This window comes from Tetrao urogallus (assembly GCF_951394365.1).
Source record: "Tetrao urogallus genome assembly, chromosome: 9".
Lineage (NCBI taxonomy): Eukaryota > Metazoa > Chordata > Aves > Galliformes > Phasianidae > Tetrao > Tetrao urogallus.
This window is the reverse complement of record NC_136822.1, coordinates 19,771,776-19,793,400: the sequence shown is the minus strand read 5'-3', so window position 1 is coordinate 19,793,400 and position 21,625 is coordinate 19,771,776. Positions and strand designations below refer to the sequence as shown.

Here is a 21,625-nt window from a genome sequence, read left to right as displayed (position 1 = left end):
ATGGTGGTTTCCCTCAGTGGGAGGAATTTTTAGTATTTCTGCAAGCACTTTGAGATCTGACATAGTGGCCATCCTATCCCTGCACCACAGCTCAACTCTATGTGTGTCACTATAGCAGAGAAAGAGGGATGTGAATGTACCACTGTGAGAGTGGGGATGCACTGGTTGTGGGAGTAGTGGCTGTAGAGATTTCCAAACAGCTCCCTTGGGGAAAAAAAGGATTTAAAAGCAAAGAGGACCTCGGATGGCAAAAGGTGCTGCCTGACCCCAACCCATGTACAGCCTAGGGCACTGCAAATGGAAACCCACTGTAATGTGCAGCTGATAGGAGCAGGAGGGTCAGGGGAATGGAGAGAATCCTGCAGTGCTTGGTCCTTCTGCTGTCAGAACTCATTTTCTTCTCTTTCTTTGGGCTTTCTTTAGTTGTGCGTGTTATGTTTCTTAGTGTAAAAAGCGAAGCTGTTTGTTAGCAGGAAATTGATCTGGAAACACCTTGTTGTTTTTTTTCTCCTTTATAAAAACAAAATTGGAGGTCCACTAATTATCTGTGTCTGGCACTGCTCTCTGTTTATTTTTAAGGAACTGATTGATCATTGCTGTTCCTAAAGATTGTAAGTAACAATACAAAAACAATCCTGCAGGCTGTGTACAAAAGCCACTGATGTAATGACCTTGAATTCCAAACAGGCAATCACACAGCTTTAAATTGTTTGTAATGCAATTTAAAAGTGTGTTTAAGTGGGTATTTGGCAGGGAAATCAGTCTGTTGCCAAAGCAGCTGGGGGCAGACTTCCCTGAAAATTAGCAGAGCCCCCATTTAGAAATGTAGAGGCTTAAAATCTTTAATGTCGTCAGTAAAACCTGCCTTGGAAAGGGCAAGGTGATGTGTCATTTTATGGGTTTGTGTGCCCAGCATCTTCTCCCATATTTGGAACTGGTGTTGTGCATCCCCATCCTCTTAGGTGTGGGAATGGGTGGCATGCAGCCATGCTGTGTGGACCTCAGAGGTCTGCCAGTTTTCATCCTGGCACCAGGTAGCATTGACTTTTGGTTTGACCATAAGACCATTCCCATTGATAAATGGGTAAGTCAGGGCATCATCTCTGTGCATCCCCAGTAGGCTGTGGGCTGCCAGCAGAGACTCTCAATGGGAGATTTCACTAATGTGCATCTCTGCCAAAACTCTCACAGGTGAACTGTAGGGTATTCACACATTGACTCTGCTTTTTTCACCCATCAGTATAATTCCATGTTCAAGGTAGTGCTGGGACGGCATAGATTTCTCATTTTGCTTCTCAGTCTCAATCTATTGCCCCACTCATCTCAATGGATGGCTCTGCCTCTGTCTTCATAGAACGGCCTGGGTTGAAAATGACCGTCTATTAGGATCACAATGACCATCTAGTTTCAATCCCCTGCTATGTGCAGGGTCACCAACCAGCAGCCCAGGCTGCCCAGAGCCACATCCAGCCTGGCCTTGAATGCCTGCAGGGATGGGGCATCCACAGCCTCCTTGGGCAACCTGTGCCAGTGCCTCACCACCCTCTGGGTGAAAAACTTCCTCCTCATATCTAACCTAAACCTCCCCTGCCTTATCTTAAAACCATTCCCCCTTGTCCTATCACTATCCACCCTTGTAAACAGGGGAAGTGTAGTTGCTTTCATCGCAGGGCAACTAGAAATAAGAGAAAAAGTGGCTTGAAATTCAGGTTATTTGGAGAAGCAGCCTCAGTTGTAACCGTAGGCAGTGTAGCACATAGGTATTTTAGTTTGATCTGTGGTAGAAACGAATCCAAATTTTATTATATAATAGAGTTGAACAGATGCAATCTCCTGTAATCCTGTGTGGACTGACTTCATAATTTTAGATTTCTACAGTTATTTCTGTGCAGAAAAAAAAATGGCTGCTTGTCATACACCACTCATATGCTTCTGGCAATGTAAGCTGTTGCTTCCCTGGTGTGTATGTCCTTTACACGTGTCGCTATTTTAATATAAAAGTGCCAATAGCTTACACCTGTAAAACTCTTAATTCAGCTCTAGCATTTACATTAGGTCTGCTTTTCAGCTTCCCTAGGAAACATAATGATGTTTTTCTTCTGTAACTGGGGGGCAGAGTTGTTTCCTGAGACGTAGGAGGCACCAAAGGCTGCTGCTTGTTGCATATTTCTTCATTATATCCTCAGCACGTGGAAAGATCTTTCAGTGTTTAATTCTCGCCATGCTGATCTCCCACAGAAAGCCCCAGAGGGGCTTTTTGAGTGGTTGGAAAAGAAGGAGGTGGGCAAAGGGTCTGGCCATGCAGGGGGCATGCTGACATTTTGGGACATTTGGGGATGAGGTTTGCAGAAGGACTGTGGCCAGTGCAGAGGTCCAGGTGCTGTGCTGGAAATCCAGGCACCAAAATGCTCCAAGAGAGTCTAACAGGTGGGCCTAAGTGTAATTGCTAGTTTTGGTTATCTTGGCTATTTTTTCTCCTTTGTAAGCACTGATGTCCTAAAGTAAAGCTGTGTTTGGTGCATGGAGAAACTCCGCAGCTGACTGCAGCCTATAAAGGTAATACATTGAAGCTTGTAGTAACTGAGTTAATGGAGGTATAAATACTGGGATGCGAGGAACTATATAGCTCATCCTCTTCCTTCTTGTATTTCTCTGAGCCTTTTTTGTGTACTTTATTTCTTCGATGCTCAAGACAAACGGTTTCTTGGTTTTGATTTCATCCTGGGATTTTTCAGCAGAGCGTTTCTTAACTGCATAACATCCAACAAGATGAATAACATTTTCTGTTTACAGTTTACATTAAAAAAAAAAAAACGAAACTTCTGTTTTGGTTTGTTGGTTTTTTTAAGTATTCCAGATGTCTTCAGGCAGTAGGAAATGTACATAGTATACAGTCCAATAAAAGAACAAATATAGCAGGAGGATTAAAAAGTGGCACACATTAGCAAATGGTCTGAATTTAAATGCTACTCAGCACCAGGACTTCATTTTAGGTGAGTGAAATTCACATGTGAAATATTAAAATTTAACTTGATAAATATGTTTCCTTAGGACCAGGATGTCGTGCATTTCCAAATCATCTTTAAAACTTCCTTTTTCATTTAATTTTGATTAGATTTTCTAGAATGGAATAAACATAAAAGCGTAACAAATGTAAACCATCAAAGCCAAATGTAAAGCAGATACATTGACAGCAAAAATATGAAAGCCAGACCTCTATGCTCCTTGAGTACAATACCAGGGGGGAAGATCCCCTCCTTGTGCTCTCCTTTCCATGCTCCACTCTATTCCACATTCCTGGCTCTGCTACCATCCCCTGCCCTGGCAGCAGCAATTAGCAGATGGCCTCTCCTTGTAGCCACTCTTGTCTTTCTTTCCATTCCACTCTCCTCATTCACAGCTGTTTGGACGAGTGAAGCCTTTCAGGTGGTTTCAGAATGTTGATCTAAAGGGATGTTAAGTCAATGTGAATCTTTAAGAGAAAAAAAGTCACAGTAGGGGATACAGATACAGAGTGCAGAGGGGAATTTAGGGAAGTTTGGTTTTAGCAACAAGAGGGAATCTTCAGCGGTCAGCATGACTTGGCTCCAGCATTGCCCCTGGGTGAGATGGAGGGATGTGAAGCTGCTGTCCCAGGGGGCTGTGAGGAAAGGACAGACCCAAGATAAGGATCTGCCAGGTCAGGGAATGGGTAACTGGCCCTTATTTCCAGTGATTTCTGTGTCAATTTTTAAGGTAATGGTATCAACATGCCAATCAAATGCTGTTTACTGTAGTGTGGTGTTGCAGAAAATATACAGAAACTGCTTATGTGATACTTTTGTAAGTTCAGTCCTGTGAATTATTGCTGAACATTCAAGTGTTTACTTCAACTTTTGTTGCTCTTTTTTGTCCACCATTGTCTTCCTTCTCAGATGAAGTGTTACAGCAGCTTTCTCAAATTGATTGTCCTGGTTTCAGTTGGGTTAATTATCTTTCTAGTAGCTGATACAGTGCTACAGAAGGCAGTACTGTTGGGAACACAGCAATATTTTAATTGTTGCTGAGCACAGATCCAAGGACATTTCAGCTTCTTGTGCTGCCCTGACAGTGAGGGGCTGGGAATCATAAGGAGATGGGAGATGGCACAACCAGCACAGCTGACCTCCTTGGCCAAAGCCAAGGGACAGGAGTCACAGAAAATATGGCACAAAAAGCACTTCTGTGTAATGCCTATGCTCTCATTGATTGGGAGCACGAGCTCTGATCTTGCACGTCTCTTTGCCATGCCAGTTGTATGTGCTTGTATCCTCAAGAAGACCTTCTATAGGATTAAGGACCTGATGCATAAAGAAATCTATTTTCAGCATAATTTGTGGAAGCCAAATGTTTGACCAGTGATACCTTCATACCCAGACATGTTTAAATTCTGTCTTATCTCCCTGGACTTTTCTCTTGCCCCTGAGGAAACATTGGTGTCACAGATCATTCTAATTAGCCAGTGCTTCAAAAGAAGAGACCACAGAGGTGGTGCCTGTGGGCACTTTGAAAAACACCATCAAAATTTCAATTTTCTTTGCTCTGTTTACAGTGTGGCTGCAAAATAAACCATTAAAAAAAAAAAAAAAAGAAAACAGCATCACAGTTGGAGCATCGTGGTTGCATTATGTCCAAGCTATATGCTTCTCCAGGAGAACTGAACTATGTCTCTGCTGTTTGGTAATTTCGGCCATCTCTCTTCCTCCTACAGATGTGGATGAGTGTGCAGAGGTGAATGGAGGCTGCCAGCAGGGCTGCATCAACACCCACGGCTCCTTCCACTGCCACTGTCAGACAGGATACAGGCTGCACGCCGATGGGCGCACGTGCTTGAGTGAGTACATGCTGCAAGGCATGGATATATGTTTATCTCCTATGTTCTTGTAAAAGTGCAAGGTATTGTAGACTTGGGTTTTTCTGCTGCGAATTCTTCCACTCTTTCTTGGTCTTATTTTCCTGTTTTTCCTTAAGAAACACAAACAGCAGATAGCAAAGCTCTCTTGCAATGCTCTTGTTCTGATCAATCAGTCCCAGAATAGATCTTGTGTCAAAGTCAAAATAAAGCGTTGGGGTTGCCACCCTAAAGTTGGCTTTAACTTGGCCCACAGTAAGTGAGATCTCCATTAGACTGAACGGGCTGTGGGTCCTGTGGGTTTCCCAGGTGGTTCCATGAGCAGAGGGAAACCATCAGCTCTGCTGAGAACTATGGCAATAAAGGAGAATCTCTGACAGTATTTTCCAGTGAGTGGAGGACCCAGAGCAGAGGCTGAACTTGTGAATAATGAAGATACTTTTAGGAATGTGGTGCTATGGGCTGGTAGCTGGAAAGGGAGTGATAAAAAGCTAACAAAATACTGAAGTAGTGTCAAGTTTGCACACGGAGGTCTTTTCTGTTTTCAGGAACTGCCTAAAAAGAAACCTTTCTGATTGCCACTTCTCTTCAGTCTCTGCTGTACATTTAATTTTTTAAATATTTTTTAGGTAAGGCAGTAACACAAATTTGTCTGCTTTTAATTTTAATCATTAGGCAAAATGAGAAGTATGCATGGGGTGGGCTGGAAACTCTTTTCCAAGGCATGTCACAGGAATGTTTTCTTGTGCTAATCTTTTTAGCTCATGCAGGAGGTTCTCATGAATATGAATGAAGATGAGAGTTTGGATGTTCTGCTCTTGCTGCAGGTTGATAATGTGGGTGCTATGGATTTGTGATAGCTCCTTGTTCCATCAGTAGTTCTGTCTCCTTTCATCCATTCCTGAATTTAAATCTGTCTTAAAGGTTTACATCACTCCTGTTTGTCAGAAATACGTCTTAATCTGCTGCAGTCATGTTTTAGTAGCTCTGTTACAAGTCATACTGAATTCCTCTTCCTTTGCTCAGTGAGCAAAACCCATGCTGTACTTCTCTATGGCACAAAAGACAAGAAATGAAAGTCAACAACCGAAGAAGTTGCAAAACAAACCAATTTGTTCACTTTATATCATACTGAAGATCTCTCCTCTTGATCGGAAGAATCCCATTCCAAGCATCAAGGAGTAGAAAACAGTAGGAAGAGGGATTATATGGTCCTAGTGATGTAGAACAGTGGTCATTTCTGTGTTTGTTGAGAAGATAAGCAGTTCTGCCATTAGCAATAAATGTTTTGCTTCTTACATTGGACTCCGGGCCCTGAAGTGAGAGAGGCAGAGTTAATTCTGCATCTCGCTTAGAAAATCCTCGTATGTATATACATACTCATTGTATTGCATTTAAAATAGTATAAAAGTCAGGTTGTCAAGTTCTGCAAAAATAATGAAAATATTCTGTCACTTCAGCAGAAGTGAACGTAATTTGTTTGAATTTTGAAGCCTGATTTCAGGTAATTTGAGAAGAACAGTCAAGTGTAGTCAGACCACATCTGCAGAATCAATTCACTCACAGTTTTGTCATTGTTTCTGTACTGCAGTGAATTCCCTTGGTTGTGCTTAAATTCAACCAAATATGTCATTCATTATTTCTTGTATTATCACAGCAATAAATTTACTGATGCAGCCAGAACACAAAATGAACTCGTGTTCAGTCTGCAGTAATAACATTTTTTTTTTCTTAATTTAAGGAACTTAGCATTTCAGATTTGTTGGGTTTACTGCGTACAAAGACTTTTAGCATTTTGGTAATGAACTAGAATTAAAAATATGGCCAAGTCGGAATCTTTTCTTCGCTCTCTCAGTTGGGTTGAGAGTGCGTGAGGAAGCACAAGGGTGTGAGAAATAAATTAATTTAAGGCAAAAGCAAGATGTCTCATATTTACATAGAAGCAGAAGTGTATGAATTACAAGAGAAGAGAGAAATTCATCTCTCTCTGATTGGATATGAGCAGGTCTGACACAAAAGTGAAAGACGGGATGTTTGAATTGCTTTGCTCTCTCTGAATTGTCTAATTTTCAGCACTGGTAGAGAGGGAATTTCATACTAAAAATGACTAATGTGGCTTAGGGGGAGAAGTGATAGAGAAGTGAACGATAAATACAAAAAGTAGAGATTGAGGGGATTAAATGAGTTTACCTTTATAACACCCATAGCCTTCTGTGGGCAATCTGTAGCTGTTTGCTCTTGGCACCGATCGTAAAGCTTGGTTTTATGTTTTCCTAGCTATGAACATTAACAGAAAGTGAGTTTTCATTTTGGGAATGTAAGCATTGAAAAGCAGTTATTAAAAATACTTAACACAACGTTCAACTCAATATCTCAGAAATTATCAAAGAGAAACAGAAATAAATCCTGAGAGGAGAGACAGAAGGAAGTTACAGAGAGTTGCTATCATGGTAATGGATGTACACAATACCGAGCAGGGAATATTGAGTTCCATTTCAGCTATTTAGACAGGAAACGAAAATAAACGGATATAATAAACTCTCATGTGCTGGAGCACAAGACAGATGCTAGCTGACGAGGACGGGGAGAAGCATTTCATATAAAACTATTTTATAGCTCAGGGATTTGGGCATGAACAGCTCATGCTGCCCAGGTGCAGGTGGGGATGGGGCTGGGGCTGGCATGGCCTGCTGCTCCAGTTTCTACATTTTGAGCACTCATCTGATCAAGAGGTAAATGGAGCAGTGCACGTCTCCTTCAACCTAGTGCAGCTGAGCAGAACGTCTAACATTTGCAGCAGGGCTCATAATAGCAAGAGTGTCTGTTCGAAGAATACATTAGAGGATGTAACAGCCTCTCAATCATACAAAGAATAAAAAGGGTCTGCGTTCTGGAAACGAGCTGTTTATTGGAGGTTATTATCTCCGCTACAGAAATTAGAAACAAGGATCCCTTTAGACAGGATTTCAGATGCACCCAGCTCAGATTTCTGTTTTGCTCATTCTTTCCATTTTTGGAAATCCTACGTTTCAGGGAGCAGTGTGCCAAAATGACTTGAGGGAAGCAGATTTTGGTACCTCAATGTCTTGGAATTCTCCCATACGTAGGAAAGGGAATCTCTCTTCTTCTAAGATATTCAGCCCACATTTGAGGACTTGGAAACCTGGTAAAGGCTACTTTATCGTGAGGTTGCATGGGAGACTACTCAAGCTCTTTGCAGCAAGTCCAGTCCTCCTACTGCATCATCGTGGTGTGTTTGGGACCCATCTGTCCCCGGGGCACCAGCAGCATGACCCTCAAAGAGATCTGAAGAAATCCGTTTGTCGTTTCTCCTTTTCTCATGAGAAACTTATGCTTATTCTCCAAGGCAGATAACTCCTGAAGTGGGTTACTATCTTCAGAAGTAAACAGCATCCAAGAGCAAAATTCTTTCTTGTTGAATATTTTGATGATCTCTGATACTTTGTGTTATGCCACAGTATGCCACATCTTTTACAACGCTCCTTTTCTCCATTAGCATTTTGTCCCACAAAATTTTGCTCAGTACTGAATTCATTTTTGGTTATATGTGCCAGGCTGAGCATTCACTACCAATTAGGCAATTAAAATAACCAAAGGTAACAGTCCATTTCTTCTGTTTGGTTGTCAGTGCCTTGACTATGCTAATGTCACAAATTTAACTTCATTAAAGTTTAACCAGCTGGTGTCTGGGAAGCGGAGATTCAAACAGAAAACATATTTATGGCAGCACTGGGCTGTGCTTTTGGATTGATGTAAATTCATTGTTTTCACTGGAATTTATTCTTGTTTGAACTCCAAGAAGAGAAAGCAGAACACAGGCTTTGGAGCCCAATTCATCTCTGGTGCCAGCTGTTATCTTTGATGTCTGCCTTGTGTAGGAAAGCTGTTGGGATGCAGTTTTGTGGAGGCTTTCACACACTGTGACTCTTAATAGGGGAAGTAATGAAGAAGGTATCTCTACAAATCTATAACCTTTGTTTTACCACACAAGTAGAAGTACAGTATGTCTGGTTACGTTCTTGTCATCATCTGAGTTGGTGAAAAACACAGGCAGGAGGAGGCTGCGTGCTCTGACTCCATCGTTACTATCAATCTTCCAGCAAGGGCTCCATGCTCAGGGTTTCATATATTTTTTAGCATTATTTTAGGCAATAACATGTTGAGAAATGTATATTATAGGTCAAAGCTTGGCTTTTCTGCCATGCAGAAACTAATTGTCTGCTAATGGATAGCATAGGGTGAAATGCCTCCTACAGCTGCTTTTGTAGCTAACATTTTCTGAATATCTACGAGAGATAACTGAATTTGTACTAATATTAGTAACGGAAATGTCAGAGCTCTTTGTCGGCATCAGTGGGCCCAGAGTTTGATGCCTTCCATGGAGGACAAAATAGCCTTTCCAGCCACTGATGGAGAGCATAATACATCCCTGCTGTTAGTATGGATAGATGCAGCCCTGCACATGCTCACACGTACGCGTGTGCAGCACAGTAACGGATTCAGAGGACAGATCTTATTTTTATATGCAGTGTGCGGATAGGTGTGGGTGTGTGCTAACGTGTTTTGGCAGGAAGAGAAATGTTTCTCCAGAGGCTGGGGGTCTATGCTGAACAAAAAGAATATTAATTTGCCTTGGGTGAAAGGAGAGGTATCTTCAGAGATGCTCAAGTCCACCTCAGTCCCTGTTGTTTATTCCATGTGTCTGTGCTACGGTCCTTCAGAGCCTGAAATGGGCGATGCCAGGGGGGCTGTTCTGTTTCCCCCTCCTTCCCCTGACAGACCCTTGGGCCCTTTGCTGCCATCAGATCAAAGAGTGGCTGCACTTCAATCATTTCTTCCTCTATTCACTGCCTTTGGCCAACGTTGCGATGCCAGGCAGCCCTGTGCGTGCCAATGGAGTGACGCAGGGGCTGGGATAGGTGCTGCAGTGAAAGCTTGGTGAGGATGTAGGAAGCACAGGACCGTGTGCATTCATCCCATTTCGTATAACCAATGGTAAAAAGATTAATGTAGTTGAGGTGTGAAGTTTGCCTTCTTTCACAGTCACAGAGCTTTTGCCCTCATGGACTCCTGGCCACTCGTTTCACTCTGGCAGCAATGGCATAAGTGAGGAACACGGTCACGTTTTAATCCCAACATTCATTACTCATCAAGTTGTGTATAGAGTTGGCCTCTCAATTTTCTACTACATGATGTCTTTTCTTTATCTGATTTTGGCTTATCTCGCTCCTAATCACAGCCTGATTCATTCCTCCCCTTCAGGCTACAGAGCACTTGCAAGCAGAATAGTAATGCTACCTTTGAGTTTGATTGTTGCCTTTTTTTTTTTTTAGCAAATCCATCGTTTTTTAAATCAAACCTCCCCCCACATCACGACAATCTCACACACATGGCACCCTTGGATGTGCCAGTGAAATATGGGTCCAAACTCATGGATTTATTGTGCTAAAACTCCCATCACAGAACTGTTTCCATATGGCTCTGCTTCTCCTCAGGGCTTTTCTACGCTGTGTACAAAGTGTGAGTAAATCCTGCCGTCAGCTCCCATGGCATGCAGAGCTCCTGGCCTCAGGGTCTGGCCTGCATGAGCTTCACCACCAGAATTCCTGAGCAATGGCTGTGTCTGTGGGTCAGATCTGAGCTGGAGCCTGTTGTTAAACTGCATGCAAGGTGATGGAAATTGAAATGGAGAAGCACAGCCTTTCCAGGAGAGCAGCTGTGGGCAGAGGAAGGAAGATTTGTCTTGCAAGAGGAGCTTAGCTGGCAAAGTGAAGGCTGAGTGGGATGCTTTTCTCCCATAAATGCCTTAAAGAGTAAAAACTCAGGGGAGAAAAGTGCTAGTTAAGCTGATGGACAAGGTTTTTGCAGAACAAATGAGAATAAAGTGGCTGTGAGTGCATTGGGTTGGCATCTAGGGCTGTCATCCCAGGGCTGATGCTGCAGCCAGGATCCTGAAAGGCAGCAGGGTGAAGCCTTCCCCACAGAGTCACGGCAATGGGATGGAGTTGTGAAGAATCAGAGTGATGAGCTTGAAGCACCACGTGTGTATGGATGGGATCTGTGGTAACACTGGTACTTCTGTAAAGGCGCAGGCTGTATGACTTCTCTGCTAGAGTGAGTTCTACACTGGGCTATCCAGGAGTGATGAGGATTTTCTCCTGTGTAAGGTCACAGTTGCCATGAGCAAGCAAACTGTGACAAGACCCAATTCTCTTTCTTTTGCTGTTCTAGAGTGCACAACCAGTAGGATTGTAGAACTAGACCTTGTCCTTTGCAGCCTGCAGTGAAGGTCTGGAAGGGTTCCCAGCACAATGCAACACATGCTTTCCCAAGAGCATTGTTGTTGCCTCAAATCAGTGCCTTGGTGTGGCTTTTTCAGGTTGCCCAAGGAGGCTGTGGATGCCCCATCCCTGCAGGCATTGAAGGCCAGGCTGGATGTGGCTCTGGGCAGCCTGGTCTGCTGATTGGTGACCCTGCACATAGCAGGAGAGTTGAAACTAGATGATCATTGTGGTCCTTTTCAACCCAGGCCATTCTATGATTCTATGATACAATTCTGTGTCTCAGGACAGCCTGGGAACAGATCAGTTCTGGGATTGTTTGGGGTTTTCTTGGTCTTTGTTTTTTGAACACGGCATTTAACAGCTTGGAATAGAGTTTCATAGGATGTAGTCTGTTACCCAATAATGTTAACAAGTCAGACTATATGAGACAAATGCTTAGAAGAAAGAACACTAATGAGATGTTTCTAGCTTTTCCTGAAACCTGCCCATGACAGCAAGAAACAGATATGTCAGAATGAAACAAAAGCAAGTAAAACAAGTCAATCTGTACTTGCTTTATGTTCTGAAAATCTCTTTCCTTTACGAATTTTTATCTTGTCTAGGGACTTCCAAGGCTGCTATTTTTTATTCAAATTACTACATTTTACTACCACGTACCCTATAATTTGTTGTTTGCTTGTAGTCATGTCACAGATTATTACACGTCTTGCTCTCTGCTGTAATCATTCTCAAATTAAAGCTTTCGATGCTCTGAAAACCTTTATAATATGTAGGTTTAACAGATGCTGTGTGATAGTGATTTCACTTAATTTATCCAAATAATAATAATAACAAAGAATCAACAAATAATATTTCGTATCAGTCAGAGAAAGAGTTCTTGCTTGCAGCTAAATCCTTTGTAGACAGGCAACTGTTTAACTGCAGAGCCAAGCTGTCAGCCTTGAAAGTGTCACATAAGATGAAGTGCTGCTGTCCCTTGAAAACCTATTTGCAACCTATCGTGCTGAAAGTCCAACAGAAAAATTCAGTTCTAAATCCTTAACTGTGATATTATTTTATACTATCTTGTCAAATTCTCAGCCTGCACACTCGAGTGGCTGTGTTCTTGGGATGTCAGGAGGTGAAATGAGGAAATTTGAAGGTGTTCTGGGGCAGTGTCCTCTGTGGCCAACAGTGACATAAAATACCACTGGCTACATAGGTTAAAAAAGCAAAACTTGGAGGATGTGGGGAAAAAAAAATGCACCACCATATTTAATGCACCACCACTACAAAATAAAGGTCTTATTCTTCCAGCACCTTCTTCATAGCTAAACATATATGTGTGTGGGTAGCCAATGGAGCAAAGTCTGGAAGAAAACACCTTCAACTGATGCTGGCTTTCTTTCCCAGTTCCCCTCTAGAAGTTACTCTGAATAAAACTTGAGATGAAGGAGAAGTGAAGAAGTCAGGCTGGAGGCAAGTGTGGAGTATTGGTCCAGTGTTTCGAATCAGTCAGTAATTAGTAAGAAGCTAAAACTATGAATTACAGCATGAATTGTAAGGAAATAGCCTTGAGTTTTAAATGGTTTAGAATGCTGAAGGACTCATTTTTCAAAAACATCCCACAAATTTGCCTGCATGCTGTTATTTACCAGCATGTCAATGTAACTGAACTCCAACTGGAACACCAGCTCTGTGCAAAATATCAGATTTTAGTATGAAGACTCTGGCTCTTAACCCAAATCATGCTGTCCAAGCAGTCCCAGTAGGCCAGTTTGTGTATGGACAAAGTCTTTGTGCAAACACATCAGTTTGCTTCCAGCAGCCATGCACTCCAGAAATAAACACATTAACCACAGTGAAGTTTTTGAGGTGGAGTCTTCTGCAGGCACTTTATAAATGTATTTTTAAGTACTCATCACTTAGAACTGCTTATCCTTGAAACTGCATGTTATTGCTGAATAAGAGTGAAAAACCTTGATGTATAACATTAATGCCACGTGTTGTTAGATTGAAGGAGGTCGTCTGGTGCTCTTCAGCAAGTATTCTCTTTGGAGACTTCTACATATACATTATTCTTTGGCAAACTTCATGTTAAGTGTGCTTATGGGTTCAAACACTGGTGTACTAATTGCTATTGTTTAGAGCAACTCTTGAAATCTACTCAGTTATGGTGAAATAAGGATAAAAGCTACTCTCCCGTCCTGCTTACAGAGAGGAATACAACCACAATTTCCCTCATTTTATACTGCTGCTGATCTATGGAAAATGCTGTCCAGGATCAGAGAAAATAGCAGACAGAAAAACAACGGATTTAACCATACCTCAACTTGTGTCAGATGTTTTCTCAGTCTAATCTTTCACAGTATCGTAATCTCAGCTGTGGTTGCAGCGATGGCAGGTAAGACTGTTTTCAGGCACAGGCGTGACCTTTAAGCTGACAGTGTGCTCTAATTGGTTTCAGTGATAGACCCCTGCACAAGTGGGAATGGAGGATGCTCACACATCTGTCAAAATGAGAGAGGAACTGCCAAATGCGAGTGTCACCCAGGGCATTATCTTTCTACAGACAAGAAGTCCTGCTTAGGTAAGAAACTGTGGACTCTATTAGAAGGAAAGTATTGTTCGGTGTTCTGGCTTATTGGGCTTTGAATTAAAAAGTTCTAATTAATTAATTTCTTTAGAAAGAGAGTGGTGAGGTGCTGGAACAGCTGCCCAGAGAGGCTGCGGATGCCCCATCCCTAGAGGTGTTCAAAGCCAGGTTGGATGGAGTCCTGGGCAGCCTGGTCTGGTATCAGATGGGGAGGTTGGTGGCCCTGCATGCAGCAGGAGGGTTGGAGATGTGTGATCCTTGAGGTCCCTTCCGACCCTGGCCATTCTGTGATTCTGTGTAAAAGAAATATGTTGGAAAAACATGTACATGTTTTATTGAAGCAGCATTTCTCTTTGTGATATGTGCATCAGCCAGTAGTCATGGAGGGGTACCTTCATGATGGCAATTATTCCATGATCTCTTCAATCACTGTTTCTAGCAGTGGGATTTCGCAGTGCTGTAGTGTTATTCCTGTAGTGTCCCTTTAAAATAATGCCCCAGATACAGCTCCTGAGAAATTGGTTCAGGTAACACTTTGAACCAGGTCACCGAAAACCTATTTAGAATTCAAAGGGCTTTTTAGCTGGAGAACTGTTTCCATATTCATAAAGAAAGTACTGTGAAGAAAGAAATCACGAAGTCTACTTTTTCCAAAGAGAGGAGCTTAAAAAGTTGAATTCCAAAGTCCTGCATTTAGGCTGGGATTTTCAAAGGGATCTGAAGCATTTATAACCTGAAATGTGTGGAAATTAGTAACCAGAATTGCTGCTTTTCTCTTCAATATGGTGCTTGGAAGCAAGAATTTGTCAGATTAATGAAGCACAGAGCACCCGTGGACTTCATGATGTGCAGGTTTCTAACAGCCTTGTCAGGATCAGGGCACGCATTCAGACACATTAATTTTAAACTCCTCTTTTTGAACACTTGGCCAAGATTGTACCAATACTGGACTCGTTGTGTTATCTCTATGGGTCTCTGTACAGGATGCTGGTTGCATACAAAGTATTTTACTCAGCTGCCTGTAAACCCTTCCCTAGGGAGCACAGCGCACCTTGATGATCCCAGTCCTGTTGGGATGACTCATGTGTAAGGTTACTGAAAAAGCATTTTTAAACACCAAAAAGTAGTTTCAAGTAGTGTAGCCTCTATGGTGACGATTAATTAGTGAAACAGCAGTGAGTTTGATACTGGGGTCAACATATTCCTCATTTTATCTTGAATAAACGTTGACAGTTCTGTTAATTTATGTATAAAATGAAGCACTAGATAACTAGCAATGTTACATACTGGAACAAATTTTCTTTCTGACCTCATGGCAACAGTCATAAGTTATTAGGCATCATTTCCTAACATGAATATACATATATATATGTTTCTCTTAGAAACTTTTCCATGTTTTTTGCCAAGTTCACACTGGTATCTGACTCTGTAAAATGAGCTAGAAGGAAATCAGGGCAGGGAGGTGTCATGCTTTAGCTATTAGCTGTGTTTACCAGATATGAAGAAATGAGTACACCATGGTGGCTGTGGGATGGCTCTCTAGTTTTTGCTTTCTTTTTTGAAAAACATAATAAGAGAAAAGAACTTTTCCAGCAACTGCCAACATTCTTCTACTTGCAAATTGACATTTTATGACAAAATAAGGAGAAATAATCCATTTTATTCTAAACAGCAGCTACACACATGGCCACTTCAGAGCAGCTGTCATTCATCCTGCAATCTCCATGGGTCAGTGTATGGTGTTTGCATTGCCTGGGGTCTCTTTCTGCAAGTAGGCTGATTGCATTCGTAAAGCTTCTTGTGTTCAAGTGCAGGAGTCTGTGAGCACGGGTCTGATTACAGCACATATGGAGTGGAGCTGTTAGAAAGCTGTTTTCTGGAGTAAAGAGCAAGGAGCTGCATGCCTGGCAGCAGCTCCTGGACATGAGGTGCTCTGTCCCTGGATCGTTGCAGGGTATAATCTGCATTTTGCAAGTGCAGTGTCAGAACCAAAGCAGGAGCAGGAGGTGGGTAGGCGTGTGCTGTGTCTGCGTGCAGGCTGGGGGTGTGCAGCTGTGCTACATGGCAGCACTATCTAGTACAAATAAAGTTCCCTTCCACTGAGACTTTAGGAAGATATATGCCTTTAGTGGCATGTAACTCCCTGCATACAGCTCCTTGCCTTTTCAATTTTCTCCTCTGAGGAGAGGGGATTCTTCTCTGCAGAAGGAACTTCAGGATTTGTGGATGTGACAGAGAGGATCTGTCTCCATTGTACTTGCTGCCATTTAATCCAAATCATTTAACACTCAGGAAATAAGCAAATATTTCTTGTTCCACTACTTTGAATGTAATGGCTGTGAGGACCTACTGCTAATTTTAGGGTAGAAGGAGTTAGGACTTTTGTCTGCTTTCTTCACATGGCTTCTGTTACCACTGCTCCTGTTAGAGGAAATACAGAGAAGCTATGTTGGTTGCTTCAAAAGTAATGCTTTCTATTTGTTACCATGGAAACTACAGCAGATACAAAGAGCACAATTACACTGTTTAATAGAGCAAATTCTCAGCTATGAAGCACTGTTTTTTGACATAGTCAGCACTGTGATGAGCTGATTGAGGTGCTTCTCATTGCACGGTGTGACAGCTGTGCATGGCCATCTGGATCATGTTGCTACTGCTGAAACACAACGTCCACTGCCTCAGTTTGCTCCCATTCACCATTTGGTCCCCATAAATGTTCAACAAACATCGATGAATGTCAGTGAGTGCCATACTCTGAGTGGAACATACCACCACCTTCTGCTTCTGACATCATGAGCCAACATAATAAAATAGGAGGCATTACTTTCAGGGCAACCCTCATACGTTGGCTGATACAGTAAATATGATGTCTGATGTAAAAATTCGTGCTGAGGGGCTCAAGGTCAGCACTGAGTAGAAAAAAACTATTATTTTGGAGAATAATGCTGTGAGTTCAGTGTTCCTGGATCCGTCAGATGCTGTCATTTGTAGACCCGCATCAAGATGCTCTTTCCACTGGACGTTTGGAAACGCAGCCACGTGATCGTAAGGCGATATTTTTGTTAGTGTCTTTGCCTTTCTCTCTGCTTCCTAGACATTGACGAGTGTGCAGAAGGGAGAGCCAGGTGTGCTCATCGCTGTGTGAACATGCTGGGATCCTTCACCTGTGCCTGTAATCCCGGCTTCGAGCTGGGGGCTGATGGGAAGCAGTGCTACCGTAAGTGACAGCTTTACAGCTCTGCCTTTCAGGTTGCCTTATCTGCCAACTGCTATGCTTCATTTTTAATTCAGTTGGATTAACACTCCCAGCAAAATAAGTATATGCAAAAACTCAAGCTTAATATTATTTTCTTCATCTTCTGCTATTGCCATTTTTGCAGGTTGATACCTTCTTAAGCCTCTGTTCACCGACCTTAATTACTGCATTTCAAAGAGCAAATCTCCCTGTTGGTTTATCTTCAGAGCCTGGTGAATTCTATTCCAGCACCACCAAAATATTGCTGTTCTATGAAATGTATTCATTTCTGCCCTCCCTCTCCCCATTTTCTTACATGCCTAGTCTGATGCGGAAGAAAACCAACATGACATTCTGCTCTTGTCTTCATCTGCATAGGTTTACTCATGTTTCTGCAGAGATTACTGACACTGTTAAGTAGATGCTTAAAAAGGGGAAACAAAACAAGATTTAGAATGAAAAAAAATACATTGGAACAGCTAAAATTTCCCAAGCTAAAGTAAGTGAGCCCTGTTTATTTCCCTATGCACACAGCAGGGTTTCCTAAGCTGCAGTGCCGTCCTTGAGCGGGGGATTGACTTGCTGGGAGGCGATCCCTGCACTGTCCTTAAGGGTAAGATTAGGTTAATAAAAGAGATGGTGTGGGAGAGTTGATGTTATTATGGACATAACATAAGCTCACTGAAATGCAGACAAAAGCATGACCTGTTTTAGCAGAGCTGGGCAGTGATCATTCAGTCCAATATTACAGTGCAGGAATTTTCAGCAGGATTTCTTTAGGAAAATACGTGGTGTGCCAGAGAGTGAACGTGTACTTCAAGGATCTGTGTGTAAGAAATATTTAATAAGGATGAAAATCGCTTTGAAAATATCAATGTACATGGAAAGCAATGTAATAATGTATAATATATCGTATTTTTACCTCAGTGTTCAGCAGGTCTCTGTGAATGGGGATTCTCTGTGCCTTATGCACAAAGCTATGGAGCAAGCAATATCAACACAAACATTCTGCATATTTTTGTGATCAGGATTATCACAGTGTTTGAGCAATTCACAGTCTTTGTTTATTCTCTCATTTCCCCAGCAGCATAGGGAAATCCGTGTTTTACTAATGAACAACTAAGACAAAGTAAATGGCAAAGATAATGCATAAAGGCTGGGTTTGTAAATCCCAACTTAGCATACTGGACAGCAGCCTAGATTTCTTTTCCCTGATGCAAACAATCACACAGTGGATTAGATGTAGCCTTCCATATATCTTCCTCAAATTGATGTCCACTTCCAGGTAAGCTGAAAGGAAAAATGGAGTAGGATCAGTGCCACCAATGGAGATGTATCTGTGAAGTGCAAAAGAGGGGAAATGCCATCCATCTGTGCCAGCTCTGCCACATGCTGCTCTGAGCAACGTTTCTGGCTGTACAATGGCTCCTTTAGGGGCGTTGTTTCTCAGCCCCCCTGCACAGCATGGAAGATTCCTCTCTAGATTGCCCTCTAAGGCAGCAATAGGGTTAATTGAAGAGAATTAGGCTTTGTAATCGAGCTTCTTCCTAAAGAAATCATTTCATGAAGTAGCTGGATAGGAGAGAGATGAATAGATGTTCCTCTTCCTATATGAAGGTTTCCACTGAACCTGATCAAAATGTCTGTGCCCAGGCAAGTGTGGGAGAGTGGGGAGATCTGTCAGGGTGAAGGGGGCTGGTGTCAGCATTGTGTTGTCTCCCCACTGAAGGGTCAAAGCCTGTAGGTTGTTGGCTAGATATCGGGCTCAGTAGTGGAACTCTGTGATGAAAACATACAGAATTTGTGCTTGGAAATCAGCTAAAAGCAGCTTTTTGGAAAGCACAGGCACGCTTGGTAGAGCTGACTAACTTGGTCTATTCAAATGCTTCCATTCCTCTGGGACAAGGGCAGAGCGTGCTGCCTATCCGCATAGTTCAGTGGCTCAGGGCTGTGCTGTTTCTGCATGTAGGTGTGAGCTGGCTTTCTCTTCCTTGCCCGCATTTTGCTTGTTCATGGGTGCTTTCATATGCAGCACTCATTCTCCAGTGCCTCTCCACTTGTGCTCATTTTTACCATCCCTTTTATTTGTTTCTCCGCAAGGCATTGAAATGGAGATAGTGGACAGCTGCCAGAAGGACAACGGTGGGTGCTCCCACGGCTGCGAGCACACGGCAACAGGGCCACGCTGCTCCTGCCACGATGGCTACGTGCTCAGCTCAGATGGCAAGGCATGCACAGGTAACCCAGGGTACAATTCATGCTGTCAAGACCACGTCTGCATGCAGCCCGAGCAACACATTGCTGAGGCTTTGTTTTGTTTTCCTTCCCTCTCTAGCCATTTTGGGATGGGAGCATTACGACTGCATTAGGTTACAGCTGCATTAAGTTAGCTGTTTTTCAGCAGTGCCGCACGTGCAAACTCTGCTTTGTGCTGTGGAAGTTATTCTGTTTCCGTGCTTAGTGGTGAGCTGTGTGAAGTGTCACTTAGGAAGTGGAAGCCATAGAATTACAGTTGTTTTTGCTTCAAAAAGAGCTTAAAAATTCCTTCATGTTTTATATGTTTTTATGACAGGATTGTTTTTCTTTACAGCTTTTGCTATGCTATCTCATTCTATTATCACTATGCCATTAAAATTTTAAGGAATAGACAAGAAGAGAGAGGAAAAAAAGGAGCAGGCATTGTGGAAAAGAACAGTTAGATGGAAAGAGAGAGGCAAGGAGTGGGAGCTCTGGGGACAGCATGGACAAAGGTCCTCAAAGGAGAAAAGAGCAAGGAGAATGGATGGGCAGGGAGGAGGAAAGCACAGCTCTGTAAGGGTGGCTGGTGCTGGGGCACAAAAAATGAGAGTATAAAGGAAGGAGAGAGGAAGGCAGACATAGATCCTGAGCCAATGAGTTGGGCTGAGAAGGTTCCTTCAGCCACATTCCTGTGCTGAGGAGGAGGCAGTGACTTGCTAATGGAGATGTCAATGTGAGAACTGCCCTGCCGGCCACAGCCAGGGAGGGAGAGCAGAGGTCAAGGGCTTGGCAAGGCCAAGGGAGTGCAAAGCTGCTTTTAACAGCAAAAATTTCCTTCTTTTGGAGGCACATTTTGCATTCCTGCACAGACAATGGGCTAATAGACCCCAGAGCGAGGTGTCATCTGACAAAGTGCAGAGAAGCTCAGCTTGTGACATTTCTGGAAAACACTCCATGTCCAAATAACCTACATTAATAATTTTTGTGCTGACCTCTTCACCTCGACTGATTAATTACATTTTCCTTCTCCTCTTTCTCCTGCCCGTGCTTCCTAATAACGTTGGTGCTCTCTCCAAGGTTAATTGAGACACAGACCTTTCCCATCTGCGGCTCTTCGCCTGGGTAACGTTCAGAAATGTTTTGCAAACTCAGCATTGACAAGATGGCCTTCAATGGCCACTGAGCAGGGCAGCAGGCTGGGAGGGGGAGATCTGCCAGGAGCCTGCAGTCAGAAGATAGCAGCTCGATTCTTGAATCTTTGAGCTGGTGGCATGCACTTGCAGCCCTTAAGGCCAATGTGTCCTGGGCTGCATCAGCAGAGGTTTGGCAGCAGGGAGAGGGTTCTGCCCTCGTGAGATGCCAGCAGCAGTAGTGCATCCAGGCCTGGGGATGCCAGCATGAGAATGACATTGATGACAATGACAAAGAGGTTTTGGAGCAGGTCCACAGAAGGGCCACAGAGATGCTTACAGGGGTGGAGCTTCTCTCTTCAGAAGAAAGATTGAAGGAGCTGGGCTTGTTCAGCCTGGAGAAGGGAAGGCTCCAGGGATACCTTGTAACTGCCTTCTAGTACTTAAAGGGAGCTAATAAATGGGAAGGGATCAGCATTTTAAGTAGTCTGAGAGTGACAGGATAGGGGGGAATGGTTTTAAACTGAAAGAGGGAGATTTAGGTTAGATATTTAGGAGGAGATTCTTAATGCAGAGGGCAGTGAGGCCCTGGCACTGCTGCCCAGAGCTGTGGATGCCCCATCCCTGGAGGTGCCTGAAGCCTGGGCAGCCTGAGCTGGTGGTGGCAGCCAGCCCATGGCAGGGGTGGAGCTGAGTGGGCTTTAAGGTCCCTCCCAACCTAACCATGCTGTGATTCTATCATTCTAAGATCTAACCACAAATGCATCTGTGCCCAGGGTACCAGTTATAGATATGTACCACATCTATGTATAGCAGAAAGCTGTCAGTTCTCAAGAGGCTACATTTGCACTTTGCAGGCTGGCCCCCCAGCAGCTGCGCTGTTAGGCTAAAGCTCTGTTAAAACAAACTGCCTTGCAATAGCTGCTTGCTATGTGTGTGCATTGCATTCTGATGCTGGGGTGAGAGTTCAGTCCAGGGCTGACTGAGCTGCCCCATCCTTGCAGACCTGGATGAATGCGAGACCGGCGAGTCGTGCTGCTCCCAGTTCTGCATCAACTACGTGGGCAGCTACGAGTGCAGCTGTAGAGCAGGCTTCCAGCCCAGTGCTGACGGCTGTGGCTGCGATGGTGAGTGCCCTGCACTGATCCCGCCCAGCTCAGCATGGTTTAAAAATGAAATTTCCACTTTGTAATGTTGGAATACAGTAAGCCAATATCCAGCAAGGACAGATGGGCCATGGGAGATGAATCAGGGACCTTTCCCCCTCTCTGT

At 43.3% G+C, this 21,625-nt stretch overlaps 1 protein-coding gene across 1 annotated transcript in view; it reads left to right on the top strand.

Moving 5' to 3' along the window:
• Positions 1-21,625, top strand: part of LOC306949647 (uncharacterized protein) — a gene marked incomplete at both ends in the record, with an annotated part of 158,255 nt that overhangs the window by 100,324 nt on the left and 36,306 nt on the right. Inside the window, 5 exons of the mRNA XM_079539640.1 lie at positions 4,730-4,852; positions 13,622-13,744; positions 16,845-16,967; positions 19,086-19,223; positions 21,358-21,480. Coding sequence (XP_079395766.1) covers positions 4,730-4,852; positions 13,622-13,744; positions 16,845-16,967; positions 19,086-19,223; positions 21,358-21,480 — 630 coding nt within the window. The remainder of the gene's footprint in view (positions 1-4,729; positions 4,853-13,621; positions 13,745-16,844; positions 16,968-19,085; positions 19,224-21,357; positions 21,481-21,625) is intronic.